The following is a 14,675-nucleotide window of genomic DNA, read 5'->3' as shown; positions in this document are numbered from 1 at the left end:
TTATACATAAGAATTCATATTTGTATTAAAAAAATATGAATATAACATTATACCTTTAACTATATTAAAACATTAGATACGGTACAAGCTGAGTAACTCAATGTCACTAAAATGATATGGAAAACAAACGCTATCCATCTAAAAGCCAACATCCTAATAAAACAATCAACATTTCACTAACTTAAAGAAGCACCCCAGGTGAAGAACCAGAGCTGAACTCATAGCAGAGATTGAAGGGACAAGAGATTTTGGCTTCCAGGTTTGTCATCTCTAGAAACTGAATAGACCAGAAATCTATTAATTGCAGAAGAAAAAAACAGAACAGGTGCTTACTGGAAAGCATATAAATTGGCTTCAACAAGATCTTCTAGTCCAGAAAATTCACCTATTTGAGTTGTAGTCCTATTGAATATTAAGCCCCTAGAGTTAAAATAATAGCCCTTATATGTCACTCAAGTATGTTTTAAGCATTGAAGAATTGGTCCCTTGTTTCTATGAAGAATTAGTTCCCCTATCACTTCCAATTGTTAGATTAGTCTGCTAGAGACAAAAATACAAATAAAAAAATATGAAAGGTCGATATTCAAACCAAAAATACTAAAAGCTTCAAAAAATGAATGAGTATATGGAACAAAATCTTTATATAAACTCAAATAAATCTGGGTTGGGAACCCAAGAAAGTTTATATGTGCATTGAGCATGGCTCAACTTCAGGAAAAAAAAAAACACAACGGCTCAACTCATGCATTTTCAATATTGTCTAAGTAAGACAATTAGTAAACTCCAGCTGTAATCTCCTTTAGAAGTTTACTAGTGATTATACCCGTGCGATGCACGGGATCTAAATCATTAATTTCGTTGAAAAAATTATGATTAATTTAATCCAACCATGATTCCTTATGTTATTATTACTCAGATCTCACCATACCACATATATTTAACGAAATTATTACTACTTACTTTGGCAGGGGACCAAAAAAAAGAAGGCATGAAAAATTCATTTCAAATTTATTTAATCTTAAAACTAAAGCATATGTCGCAAATCATTTAAAATAACGATTTAATTTTAATCCACTAACATGGTCAACAATTTTACACTATCAAGGAGGCATAAAATGTTAAACTGTGAAAAGGGGTATAAAGGCTTTTACAGAAAGTGAAGAATCAGTCATTCCAATGACGTGGATGTTTATCTTTTACTTATTTAAAATGAAAAAAAAATATAACTTCAATTGACCAAATTCTAAGCATAAATACTTACTATCATTGTTGGGTACCAGTTTGTTGTATCAACTGAGAATATATATACTCATCAACTCTCTGTTTTGCCAAAGCTACCTGTTAATAAGTTTCAACAAAGATTGCATGAGTACCCCATACAACATTACATATTTTGTAGCTGTGCAATAAAATTTTCTTTTAAGCTTAGAAGGTACTTTTCTATCGCAAATCACACCTAAGCATTCATACATTTTATCCACCTTGCATGAATCCAATGATGAATATCTCTGTCTAATCGTCTATTACTTTTAATATTGATTGTTCTCCAAGTTTTACCTCTATGTTAGATTTTGTGCCTCTAAACTCACATTCCATAAAGGCCTGCCTCCATATTCCTACCTTTCCATGTATTCCCTCTCTCATATCTCCGACAAAAAAGACAGTATATGCAAAAAGCATGCATCATGGCACTGTCACTTGGATGTGTTAAATAAGCATGTCTAGGACCAAGATAAAAGATAAGGGCTCAACATTGAACCTCCAAAACGTTTCCCTCGATCAGCCATTGCTTTTAACCCTTTAATTTCCACTATTAATTCTAGGAATGTAACTTGCCTACTCCTATTTACTTTCCTCTTGACATGCAGATTCATAACCAATACCTGTTAGGTGGCCAGACTCTATTTGTACCACTTCGTAGTTCATACAAAGTCTTCTATCCAATTTCCTTATCAGGGAAAAAAAAAATTAGGAGCATGGACACCCATATACCCTCTAGATACCTTCTCCACATGACCATTTAGATCTCCTACGGATATCTTCACGTTAAGAGATTTCTAGACCTAAATTTCTGAATTCTCTCAGAATTCTCAACTTGTATTGCTCTTCAAAATCAACTTGTGGGACTTATGCACCGATAACATTTTACATTCCTTAATCTACTATAAGGTATAAATTTCAGAGCTGTGATCCTATAACTAATCCATTTGGACATCCACGGCTTCTTTAGTCTAATGCTTATATGCAACAATGCCTACCTTATTACTAAATTTGTTTTTCATGTGTCCCAAAGCTTGAATCTCAACTTATCTAGATATTTTTCCTATTCTCCTACCTATTTAGTTTTCTGTAGCCAAATAAAATTATCACAACGGCACAAAAATGAAAACAAAAGATGTCTCAAACATCAAAACTATATTGCTTCTTTTGGAAACATTAACAGGTTACAAAATCAATAACGACAGCAACTCCCACTAAGAGGTAGAAAATAAAAAAATAAACAAAATTACCTGTTGAGCACTACCACCAAATTGAATATGCCTATGCTTTTGTTCACCTTTTCCACCGTAAACCTGCAATATTTTACAATTGACGAAGAGATAAATCAGCTAAAAATGACAATCGAGGACTATGTTCTCTATGCAGAAACTTAACATTTAACGGCAAAGTGACAATCGAATATGAATCCAAACAGTGAAAAAAAAATTAATCTGTAGGACAATGACTTTATAATCAATGATCACATATTTGAACCACGGCTGTGCTTCAAGCGAAGACTAACCTTGATCATTGCTCCAGACTCATTTCTGATCCTTGATATGTTTGAGCCGCACCTACCGATCAACCCACCAACCATTGTTTCCGAAATCAGCATCTCGAATGTAACATAATCAACTGCAAGATTGGTTGTCCTAGAGATGAAGTGGTTGTAAGACAATATTCAAAACCTGATATAACTGCTAAATTACAGCTACAAATTGTTCTGATATAGAAAACATTAAATAACCTGAAGTTGGGTCGAGATATGGTTGGGAAGGTCGAATTGCAGCATAATTGTATGTTGGGCTGATTGAAATCACTTGCCTCGGAGGATTTTCCCTATGAGTTAGCATATAGATTAGAGAAAACGACAAACTAAATTTAAAAAGTAAATTGGAACCAGGTTCAAAATCTATACAGAAGTCCAAAATCAGACCTTAACTGACAACCTATCTCATCCAGAGCCTTCATTACTGCAGGAACATCTCCTGATAACTAAATTCAAGAAGAACTTCAATCAAAATTCAGCAGCATAAAAATAAGATGATGGTAAGAAGTAAGGACGGCAGATCAAAGCATACAGAAAATGTCTAATTTAAATTCCGACCACATCTTCATGATACATGGTGGAGGACTCTTATCTGAAATCTTATCTGGTAAATTGAAGTACAAGGAAGAATATTTGATAACAAAAACTATTCTACATCCATTTTTCTTAAAAGAGAAAGAAAGAAAAATTACTCAAATCTACATTTTTGGGTGAAACCTCTCAACAAATACCTAGAACTCTCAAACTGTTTCATATCATTCAGGAAAAATTGATTGCATAAAAAAATTTATTCAAAAACAAAAGTTTGCAGTGAAGCCTCTCAGGGAATACCTACCGTACAACTCTTAAAAGCTGTTTCATACAACTCAAATTCATCAATAAATCAGGAAAGTGCATATAAAAGTGATATATTTTAAACCGCTAGATTGTCCTTTGGATGTTGCATTGCGTATATATCATATTTATGAGCTACGTTTGCTGATAAGAGCATATCAATATCTCAGACATAGCTAAAATCTTTCGTAGTCAAAATTGATGAGCATCACTTTAGACACCCCACCTGTACTACTCTATCAGATTCATGGGCAGAAGCACATAAAGGCAACTGATTTGGTGCAAGAACTGTAACGGTGGCACCAGAAGAGTTCCGCAACTTTTCAATGTTTTGACCAGACATCCCAATCAATCCACCAGCCTGAGACCCAGCAATTAAAAGTCTTATTGTATTGGCAGCCACATGTCCTGCAGCAACTTTTGATGCATCAAGACTGCTATCATCTTCCTGTTATATAGAGCAAGACTCCATCAGTTCATCTGAATAGCAGCATTAACCAAAAGTAATACCCAACAAGGCCAAGACAATAAACTCAGTTACATAATGATCTTTCAAAATAGTGGACTACTGGTATACACAAAACTAAGTCACCACATGCCTATCAGAATTGCAAGAGAATGAGTGCTTAAGACTAACAAGGTTTATAACTAAAATAAGAATAAAATGTTCTAACCATTGAAGCATGGATAAAGTAACATGTATTGCACCCCAACAAAATACTATAAGGGGTAGAGCAATTTATAAGAAAAATATCATACAGGCATAGTGGCATACAATGAACTATTTAAATCATACACATATTCATAAAAGAAAACAAAAAAAATTCAGAATTAATATTAAAATTTTAAAACTAATAAAACTTTATAAAGTGATTCATTTCCAAAATAAAAATAAAAATCTGGCTTTGAAATGTGTTAGTATATAACTTAAAAAAGTCCACCGAATCGATGATCTTAGCATAAATTATAAAAGGACATAATGACACAATCTACAACTCAAGGTCACAATAATCTTTCAAAGGTCATGTCTAATTATGCATATTACAAAAAGTATGAGCAAAAGGCTTAAGAATGTTCAATTGATCAGGACTCTTACCTTTAAAATTAAATTGGCTATATGCTCAAGAGCTTTCTCTGCATCAGTAACCTTTTCATCATTGTCTTTTGAACTAATAATGATCACACGTTCTTCATGTCTCTGCTCAAAAGGAAAATATGGGATTGGATACGGTAAACACCAATTGGTCTAAGTAACAATAATAACTAGACTCGTGTATCTAAAATTAACTAATGATCATAAACTATAATGTCAATTCAAGCACTTCAATCCAAATATTAACCCTTTATTATTAATCAGCAAAACTGAATGAAGTTCGTGTCATTTGACACAAATCAAAAACAATAATATTAACAGACATTTCAGTTAGGATGAAGAGGAATGGATAGGGTAAAATTTGTTCTTACACATACACATACAAAATATAGGATAAATTCAGATAAACATTAGGATTTTCTAAAGATAAATATAAATATTTTCTATCTCCAATCCTAGTAGACAAGGTTATATAGGGAATATAATCCACACCTCCCCCCATGTATTTAAAGTTTCTGTTGACAAAAGTAACCAATAATTCAACAAATTATTTTCCTTTTCTCTATGGTAACAGAACTCCACGAGTTATCAGAGTACAGCAATAACAGTCTCTGTGGGAGCCAACTAAGGCCTAGCATCCTTCGGAGAAATATTGACAATACAGCTTGGGCTGACCAAAGTCCTGCTACAACAATAACCAGGATTGACATCATATTCTACAACAACCAACAGTCTCTAATTCACTGGTCACAAATGGAGTGGTAAAAAATAACTAAAGTTAAGGAGGCAGCTTAAGAAGCTTTTAATTGTTTAAAAAAAGAAATGGGAACATATGACTGACAAAGTTAAACCCAGCATCAGAAGATCCTACCTGGACTGGGTGGAGATAGGAAAAATTCATGGCTATTGTATGGCTTATAAATAAATGGAGCCCTTACCAAGAAGGGGAGGGAAGGAGTTAAAAATACCTACACTGATTTGGAGAACTCATATCAAGTATGCGTACTCAGGACTCAACTGGCAACAAGCAAGGGGATCATGACTTGACTACATACTATAATGAAATGCAAACATTGTGGAAGAATTGGATCTCTGTTATGGAGATTTAAGTGAGAATGGATAAGTGACATTGCAAGACACTTGCAGAGGCAAGAAAATTGTTGAGTTTATATGTTCTCTGCTGGTATCAACAGAGGATGCAGTGAAAGGGAGAATTTTAGGCCAAAAAATACTCCCAAATATGGGAGAAGTTACCTAACAAGTTGCGAAGAGGAAGAGAAAATATTATGATCAAAGACAACATCAAGAATCGGAGTTCAGCCTTGTTTTCCAGCAGGAAGATTCAGATGGAGATAGGTGGAATACCAAAAAACCAAGGTTTGGTCGCTGCAAGGAGTCAGGGCAGGGCATACCTCTGTTTCCAGAGCGCAGCTTCTGATGGTATCAACAGAGGATGCAGTGAAAGGGAGAATTTTAGGCCAAAAAATACTCCCAAATATGGGAGAAGTTACCTAACAAGTTGCGAAGAGGAAGAGAAAATATTATGATCAAAGACAACATCAAGAATCGGAGTTCAGCCTTGTTTTCCAGCAGGAAGATTCAGATGGAGATAGGTGGAATACCAAAAAACCAAGGTTTGGTCGCTGCAAGGAGTCAGGGCAGGGCATACCTCTGTTTCCAGAGCGCAGCTTCTGATGGTAATAGGCAGAAAATAAAGAAACCATTGAGAGATCACTGCAAGTAGACATGGCGTATCTGTGAGCTATGCTAGAAAACACATGGTAAGCCTAATATTAAAGGTAAATGAGAGAAATTCAAGCATTCAGGTCTTGATTGAAGATCAAGGTCATAAATCTTCTCAAAGAAAGTTTCACTTCACAAAGCAACAAATAGACACCCTCATCAAACTTTTTCAATCCTCTACTAAACTGGAACCACAAAAGAATGAATTTTATTAGGGAAACCTAAAATATGAATTATAGGGACGAGCTCCAACTACTTGTTTGAGTGCTGCCAAATGGCAGCCTCACAGTGCCAAGATGGAAAGGTGGACAGAATTTTTAAGTTTTAACATGTCATTTGAAGGAAATGGGGTGGCGGAATTCGAATGGCAGGCTACAAACTACCAGAAGCTAATGGTTAGTGTAGTAAGCCGGCTCAATGCATTCCCTTATAAAGAACTTCTAAACCCTAAGCATAATAATCAGGTCTTAAAAACAATCATTGAAATGGGGGCTATTTATTGTCGGACTATATGTCTATGATACACACACTGAAATGTAATTACTTAGAGTAGTTAAGCTTCTGTTAGCATTAGTTAGAGCTGTTGTACAGTGGTCACATAGTTTGTTAGAGTTATCTAATTTGGGATTTGGGGCTTAGGAGTAGTTGAATTGATGTGTTCTCATTTTTGGCGTGTGTTTCGTAGCTGAGCGAAGTTAGGACTGTTCAGTATTTACTATTTAGTGGTTTCGGGCTTGTGCTGAATTCATTCTTTCTGTTTATGACATCTCTTTGGTAGCGGAGCAAACAAAAAATCAGCGGAAGGTCCGGCCTGTTAGCATCCCTCCCTATAGGTTTCCACTACTCCTTTCCCTTTACTCTTGAAAATGATGAAGTTGAGGAGGGGACTCCAAATTTTAGGCTATTGATATCATGATGAAGTTCAAGAGAAAAGAGAAAGGGTTTCATGAAACAAATTAGATTCATGAAACACTTTGAACTCCATCATGGTATCAAGAGCATAGTTACCAAATTCGTTATTTAGCCTGGGTACCGCGTTCCGGTTCATATGAACCGGTTCGCGGTACATTTACGTACCGGTTCACTGCAATTCACGTACTGGTACTCTAAGTCTAGTGTTCCGAAAACATTTTCTAAGTTGATTTTAATGATACAATAAATGGTTTAGAGTTTAAATTTTAGAATCTTGCACCACTAGGAAACGTAAAGCAAAGCATTCATTGCTGCAGATAAGTTATACTAATATCATGGCTATAATGACTTTTCAATTATCAATAATAGAAAATTCTTAAATAAGTATTGGAAAATGAAGACTCATCTGTTTACCTAGAAAATTTGTAATTCAATGTGCCAAGTTATTAGAGTGATTTGTTCAATTATAAACGGCTATAAACTTCTTTTCCTTACCAATGTGCGGTTCAATCCAATCATCTGATTACATAGAAAATATATAATAATTAGAAAGTGAATAGTCTTATTTTTAGGAGCTGGAAAACTGGAAAGTGAGTAGTCTAATTCATATACATGTGCTACTTATAAATTGCTACTTATTTTCTTCATTTTTTGAGAAAAAATTTACATGAGCGTACCAGTTAATAAATTAGAATGTACCGTGAACCTAAATAGCAAACCGACTATGTATACCCCCCTTGTACCCAATACTTTACCGGTCGCGTTCCACGTTCCCGTACCCGTACCACGTACCGGAGTGTACCGCGAACCAGGTAACTATGATCAAGAGCTTAAAACTCGGAGTCCCAAGGGGTAGTGGAAACTATAGGGATGCTGCTAACGGGGCATGACCTTCCCTTCCGCTGATTTTTTTGTTTCCTCAGCTACCAAAGAGAAAGAGTTCAGTTCAGTACTGACCCGAAACCACTAAATACAGAACCGTCCTAACTTCACCCATTGCATCCATATTTTCCTCCGACTCTCTCAGCTAGAAAGCCCCACCATAAATGAAAACAAATCAAATCAACTCCTCACAATCCCCAAATCACAAATTAGATACAGCAATTAGTTCTACACATAATTTTAAAATAAATCAACAACTATTTTTTCCCTCAGCTTTATCAATTACCAAACAGCTCCCAACCAAAAAATCAATTTAACTCCCCAAAAGCCACAAACACAAATTCATAATTAAAATCCCAAAAGCAAAACCCTAATTCTTTCATCATCGCTTTCTCAGCTACCAAACAGATTCAGGGGGGAATAAGGGACTCACAGCAATAGCGTCAGCTATCTTGATGGTGGCTTTGGTCTCCTCTCGAATCCTCTGTATGCGGCAACCTTCCTTCCCAATAACCTTCCCGATCTGCCGCGACGGCACGACGATCCTGAATATCACGTCCTGCCCCTTCACGCGCTTGGCCGCAGACTGATCCCCCTCAGTAACGGTGCCCGGAGCTTCATCCTCGCGGCGGCGCTTCCCGTAACCGGGGTTCCCCGATGGGTCGTAGATGAGGTTCCCAGCTGGGTCGTAGCCGGTGAACGGAACCTGGAGGGGCATGTGGAGGGGCATCTGCATGGGCATATGCATTGGCATGGGCATGTTGGGCATCTGCATCTGCATTTGCATGTGCATAGGAACCTGCATGGGAATGGGTGCCATGGGATTCTGCTGAGGAACCATGGGGTTTATCGGAATTTGACCTTGCTGCGACATTGGTGGTTTGGTTCAGTAGAAGAGAAGACCAGCTAGTTTTGCAGGGGAGGAAAATATAGGGTTTTAATACTGTACAATCACCAACTTGTCCTCTCTATTTTTTTATTTACATTTAATTGCTTCATTTTTTAATTTTAAAAGACGATTTAAAAACACTTTACTAAGACCGTTAAACAAAGAATACGTGGTTTCTCCATATTTCTTTGTTCCGTGTCAACATTACTATTGGATCTTGATTCATCTTAATAAGAATCAATTCCACAATTACACTAAGAATAAAAACCATAAATTCTAACCAACTCACAAGTTGCAAAAATTCACAATCTTCACAACTCATAAATGTCTTTTAAAACAACAAAAACACAAATCAAAGACCAACAATCTCACAATAACATAATATTAGTTCAGAACTTATAAGTTCTAACATAGTCTGTAATTTGAAACATAAGATGCTCTCTTGGAAGAATATGCATAAACTTTTCCGTCATCAACTTTCAAATCTTCATCTCATCAGAAGCAACAATATGAGTTGGCGGGGCGGAACAGACCAACACGCCATTAACCCGCTAAAACGCGGGGCGGGTTGGGCTAACCCTATCTTACATTTGAGTTGAAACTATCAATCCAACCCGCTAAAAATGGGTGGGCCAAACGGACTGATCCAGCATATAAAAGTCATTTTGTCACCCTAATACGCGGTGTAGGTTTATTAGGTGGGAGATGAGCACAACTAACACAGTCTATCTTGTTAAAAAAAAGAACACACTCATTGATATTTTTAGAAGTCAAACACTTCTAAAAGAGTCTTGTTTGTTTTGTAACACAAACATGGCTACGAGAATCTGAAAACAAAACAGAGCCATGTGCTCTAAAACCTTGTCCTTCTTCTCCCTCTACCGCCACTTTTCAATCTCTACCATCCTCCGAAAGATCCCCATCAGGCACAGAAACCTTGCTGTTCATGAAGCACAGAAGGCTCTCACAGACTACCTCCACGCCACCAGGTCCTTCCCCTTCACCTACGCAGAGCTCATCGGGAACAACACCCTCTGTTCCCTCTCCAATCTCATTGCAAAGGTAGAATTTTCACCCTCCACCTTCTCCAAAAGCTTTCAGAGGGTCCTCAGGTACCACCCCATTAACGAGTTTGAAGTCTTTTTCGAAAGCATAGGCATAGAGCACCACCTGGTTTCTGGGTTGTTGCCTGATGACAAGGTTTTCTTTTCTCAAGATAGGAGCCTCTTTGATGCTGCATGTGCACTTTCTGATTTTGGGTTTCCCTGGGAGAAGTTGGGTGTGTTGTACTTGCAAGAAAGTTCCATTTTTGGGAGGAGTGCTGCAGAGTTGAAATCAAGGCTTGGTGAGCTTAAGGGGTTTGGTTTTGGTAATGTTGAAGTCATTGGCATGTGTTTGGCTTTCCCTTTTGTTTTGAGTGAGGAAAGCCAAGAGGGTGTTGGAATTGATGAATTGTTTAGTGATTTAAAGTTGATATTTTTGGATTTTGGTCTGGGAAGGTTTGTTGAGGGAGATGTTGATTCTTGGCATGAGGTGTGTAGAAAATTGAGATTGTTCATTGATTTAATTGGCTATAAGGGAAACTTATGGGAATACATAGGACGGAATAAGTACAAGAGTATCTTCATTGAATACAGAGAGGAGGAGTTAGTTAATAAAGTCAAGTTTTTCTGTAGGTTTGGTGTAAAGAAGGAGGAAGTGGCTCAGTTGATTCTACTATGTCCAGAATTGTTGAGTCTTGATTTGGAGAACCCGGTGATTAATGTATTGAAGCTATTGAAACACTTTGGTCTGAGTTCTAAAGATTTGGACGAAATTAGTCAAAAATTTGCTCATGTGTTGGGAAGAAACAAATTGGTTAACCTGCCGAATGTAATGAGGGCTTTAGGCTTACAAGAGTGGTTCTTCGATAAAATCAATGGCGGACATCATCAGTTGTTAACGGATTATATCGCAAAGTATCCTAATGAGGACCAGGATAAGGATTATCAAGATGGCCTAAGGAGAATTCAGATTTCAAGAGCCCGAGTTCATAGCATTAGTAAACTAAAGTTCTTGCATGGCTTGGGCTTTGGAGAAAATGCTTTAACTATAGATGTTTTGAATCATTTGCATGGTACTAGTAGTGAGTTACAGGAAAGATTTGACTGCCTTCTATGCTCAAGGATTGAATTCTCAAAGCTCTGTATGATGGTAAGGAGGACACCAAGGATTCTGAATCAAAACTCGGAAACAATAAAACGGAAGGTGAATTTCTTTAACCAGGAAATGGGAACTTCTTTAAGCTATCTGGAAACTTTTCCAGCAATGTTGCATTATCACTTAGAGGACCGAATTATACCTCGGTACAGATTTCATAAGTGGCTTACAGAAAAGGGTTTGTGTTGTAAAAAGTATTCCATTAGAAGTATGATTGCAAACAACGAAAAGAAATTCGTTGCCCGTGTGTTTAAAATTCACCCTGCTGCTCCAAAACATTGGTTTGAGAAATTCTGCCACATTAAATTGCCGATGTAATGACTATGGTATATATACCTAGCACAGTATATGATGAACACCTGGAATAACTAAGAATAAATTTGTACATAATACAGATTATTGAACTTTTGATATCAGAAAACTTGTGTCAAGGATCTGTCTGCATTGCACTGATTAACAGAGCCATAAAAATGGCCTGCAAATATCTTGTTTTGTATTGCTTTAGAGCGTGTTTGAATAGTTGTCTCCGCAATGTGAATGGATTTTCGCCCATTCCAACAAGTGCTGACTTTGGCTGAATGTGCCTCAGAAATCAGGAAATTGACATGGAATAGCATTCCGACATAAATGAACAGAAAAACAAACACATTTATTTGCTGGACCAGATCCCAGTTAAGAGAATGAAAGGTGAAGTTCTGTGTATGCAAAGTTCTGCTTTGAAGAAGGAATTATGTCCAAGGTAAGAGAATTATATCAATTGTAAGCCTATAAGTAGTTTCTACTTAAATTCATTGTTTTTTGTAAGTTTAGTCATTTGCTTTTTTTTCTTTAATATTTTTAACAATACTTGTTTATAAAAAGTAAAGGCATTATTGAGTACGGTTATGTTGAATCACGTCTCGACTTTATGTAGGATGGTAAAGGCCAAAGGTCAGACAAAAGATGAGAGGTTAAGGCTTATAATCTGATACTGGGTGGACATTTTATTCACTAAGAGAGTCCATTACAGTTCCAGTACAAGAGCAATATGTGGAAATTCTTTTACACTAAACAAGATACTCATACATATAGATCCGTGGGCTTGCTTTTACACCAAACAAGATACTCATACATAAAGGTATGGACGGCGTTGTCAATATTATGAAGTAAAAGATGAGGTAATCCTAATTATTTCTTAAAAGGCCTGTTAGTAGTATTGCACTAATGCAATATTCATATTATTATCTATTGGTATTTCTGTTTTGGAGTTGAAATAGATAGGAACAAACTTTTTATGCCATAATTATTTTTCTAGTATGTGGAATCAGTTTCTTGCAAATGCAAGTTAAGGCTGCATATAATAGGCCCAGGATCTGACTTTTTTCTGGACCCTGCCATGGTGGGAGTTTTCTTAGTTGTCCTTTTTTCCTTTTTCTACCATTCATATGACGTTGGGTCAGGTGTGCAGCAAGGCTTGCTTGGATAATTGAAAGTTCCAATATTTCTTGAAGGCCTATTGTGTTGAATTCTGTCTTTTTTCCCACCATCTCTCTTCCTTAACTGAGTTCAAATTTTATGCTTGTGTATTTTCATTTACTTATTTGATGATCCGTTTCCCTTTACTCACCTCAACTGCAAATTCAAGTGACAAGCACATGATATTTCTGTTTTATGAATACTCCTCCTCCTGTCTTTTACATAACATTTCACTGGGATGTATTTTCTTTCCTCATGAAGCTTAGTAATTTCCTTTATTGGTCAGTAAGTAGAAATTATGGCGTTACCTGGTCATCATTATTTTATGGTTTTCATTTTTTTTTGGTGAATCGTTTTGAGATTAGTATGTTGCAAAATGGTGAAATCAGATTAATTATAAATTACTTTCTTTGAAGGTCATTTGATCATCATTCAAAACTTTCAAGTAGTATAACTTGTAAATTAGATGATAATAGTTTAAATGCAATTCAATGGCCTGAAGTAGTGAAGTGCAAGTTTACCCTTGTTCTTGTGTGAAAGCAATTCTGACATGCTTATTTTGCAGAGAAGATCATGAAAAATATTGCGGGATCAACAATGGAAGACATAAAATTGAATGCTAGTCTTCACCAACTGATTTTATATTTCTGATAGTTTCTATACTTGTCTGTTTTGCCTTTGGCAAGGATCTCTGTTTCTTAATGCAGCATATGTGACAAGGGATGCTAATAATATGTTATCTCTGTTTGACAAAATGATCTATTGTGGGACCCACTTCTTATTTATTGGGATATATGTAAATTTCAACTGGTAATGAAGAGTGTGTATTGGTTTCTCTATGTAACAATCTTCCTGTATCAAGTGTCTAAAATATTAGTGTAAATGTTTGGCTTTCATATTAACATCAAGTTCAACCAGTATATGCTACAGTACCAATGAGTGGTTGTCTGTGGATGTTCTTGGTTCGAACATGATTATTTTCCGTGGAGAATACAGGAGACAACAAAAAGTATAGTATATGCTGAGACAAAAAAAAGTATATGCAGTGAGATATGCTGCAGACTGCAGTGTTTTGCATCATTGATGTTGGAGTGTTTGGTTCAAGATATCTTTGTTTAAAATGTTTTTGCAATAATTATAAGATGCTGAAATACATCCTGTTCAACCTCTATGATTTTTCACACTTGAAAATCTGAAAGCCCTTTTGGGAGCCACCCATTACTACTGGGGTGTATGTTAGGACAGAAACGAAAGGGAGCAGGGGATTTGACTCTCACATGGGACAGGGAGAGAAGTGAGAATATACTGACACAAGGCAATGAGAGAGTTGAGAATATACTCATACCTAATAGCTAAAACCTTTCACTTTCACTTCAGTGACGATGATATAAAATTGTAGTTCGCTTCAACTTTATTGATTCAGATTGTATTTTTATTCTTGGTTTTTTTGGTGTACAGGAAATAAAATTATTTGTTAAAATAAAAAAAGATAGTATAATAATTTTTAGTTTTTTTTTAAGTAATTTTTAGTTATGTAAATAAAAAGTTGAGAAATATTTGAAATCAATTACAATAGCATCCAAAGACTATCTATAATCTTATCTTTTAAAACTGTGACATTAAAATAATAAAACTAAAATTCATACTAGCTTATTTGAACAGCTCTCATATTAATAGTACATTTTTTTCTAGAGCATAAATGAGTAGTTGATTTAAGTGATATATATTTAAATTCATTAAGTAAGGTGTTAGGTTTTCTATTATGTGTAGCAGTCACACTCTCTTCAATTCATTATGGTCACAATTTTTAACCGACTAATTAAATTAATAAACCAGTAATCAAAATTATTTAACCAGAA

General features: G+C 35.9%; 2 protein-coding genes across 6 annotated transcripts; one reads left to right on the top strand and one right to left on the bottom strand.

Moving 5' to 3' along the window:
- On the bottom strand, nt 1-9,210 carry LOC130728385 (uncharacterized). 2 transcript variants are annotated; one of them, XM_057579844.1, is made up of 9 exons: nt 8,707-9,207; nt 4,740-4,841; nt 3,870-4,091; nt 3,197-3,255; nt 3,008-3,099; nt 2,783-2,895; nt 2,511-2,573; nt 1,262-1,338; nt 1-277 (listed from the first exon to the last, which is right to left on the bottom strand). In XM_057579844.1, exons 1-8 carry the CDS (start codon nt 9,145-9,147, stop codon nt 1,264-1,266), a joined length of 1,167 nt encoding a protein of 388 aa, XP_057435827.1. In that variant the 5' UTR covers nt 9,148-9,207; the 3' UTR covers nt 1-277; nt 1,262-1,263. The 2 variants fall into 2 exon arrangements, 1 of the variants encoding a protein (XP_057435827.1); XR_009015652.1 differs by lacking the exons at nt 1-277; nt 1,262-1,338 and having other exon boundaries at nt 2,783-2,912; nt 8,707-9,210.
- Nucleotides 9,211-9,879: 669 nt separating this feature from the next.
- LOC130728384 (transcription termination factor MTEF18, mitochondrial-like) lies at nt 9,880-13,655 on the top strand. Of its 4 annotated transcripts, none has more exons than XM_057579843.1 (3): nt 9,880-11,409; nt 11,951-12,100; nt 12,275-13,655. In XM_057579843.1, exons 1-2 carry the CDS (start codon nt 10,009-10,011, stop codon nt 11,963-11,965), a joined length of 1,416 nt encoding a protein of 471 aa, XP_057435826.1. In that variant the 5' UTR covers nt 9,880-10,008; the 3' UTR covers nt 11,966-12,100; nt 12,275-13,655. The 4 variants fall into 4 exon arrangements, with proteins under 4 accessions (XP_057435826.1, XP_057435825.1, XP_057435824.1 ...); XM_057579842.1 differs by having other exon boundaries at nt 9,881-12,100; nt 12,275-12,478; nt 13,382-13,655; XM_057579841.1 differs by having other exon boundaries at nt 9,881-12,100; nt 12,275-12,518; nt 13,382-13,655.
- The last annotated feature ends 1,020 nt before the right edge of the window (nt 13,656-14,675 follow it).

This window comes from Lotus japonicus, chromosome 1, assembly GCF_012489685.1.
Source record: "Lotus japonicus ecotype B-129 chromosome 1, LjGifu_v1.2".
NCBI classification, from domain to species: Eukaryota; Viridiplantae; Streptophyta; class Magnoliopsida; order Fabales; family Fabaceae; genus Lotus; species Lotus japonicus.
This window is presented reverse-complemented; position numbering and strand designations above follow the sequence as displayed.

Coding starts and splice junctions, on each gene's coding strand:
- LOC130728385 (XM_057579844.1), bottom strand. CDS start 9,147: ATGTCGCAGCAAGGTCAAATTCCGATAAACCCCATGGTTCCTCAGCAG. Junction 2,574..2,782: donor AGTCTGGAGCAATGATCAAG/GTTAGTCTTCGC, acceptor AAAATATTGCAG/GTTTACGGTGGAAAAGGTGA. Junction 1,339..2,510: donor TTGGTGGTAGTGCTCAACAG/GTAATTTTGTTT, acceptor ACTTATTAACAG/GTAGCTTTGGCAAAACAGAG.
- LOC130728384 (XM_057579842.1), top strand. CDS start 10,009: ATGTGCTCTAAAACCTTGTCCTTCTTCTCCCTCTACCGCCACTTTTCA.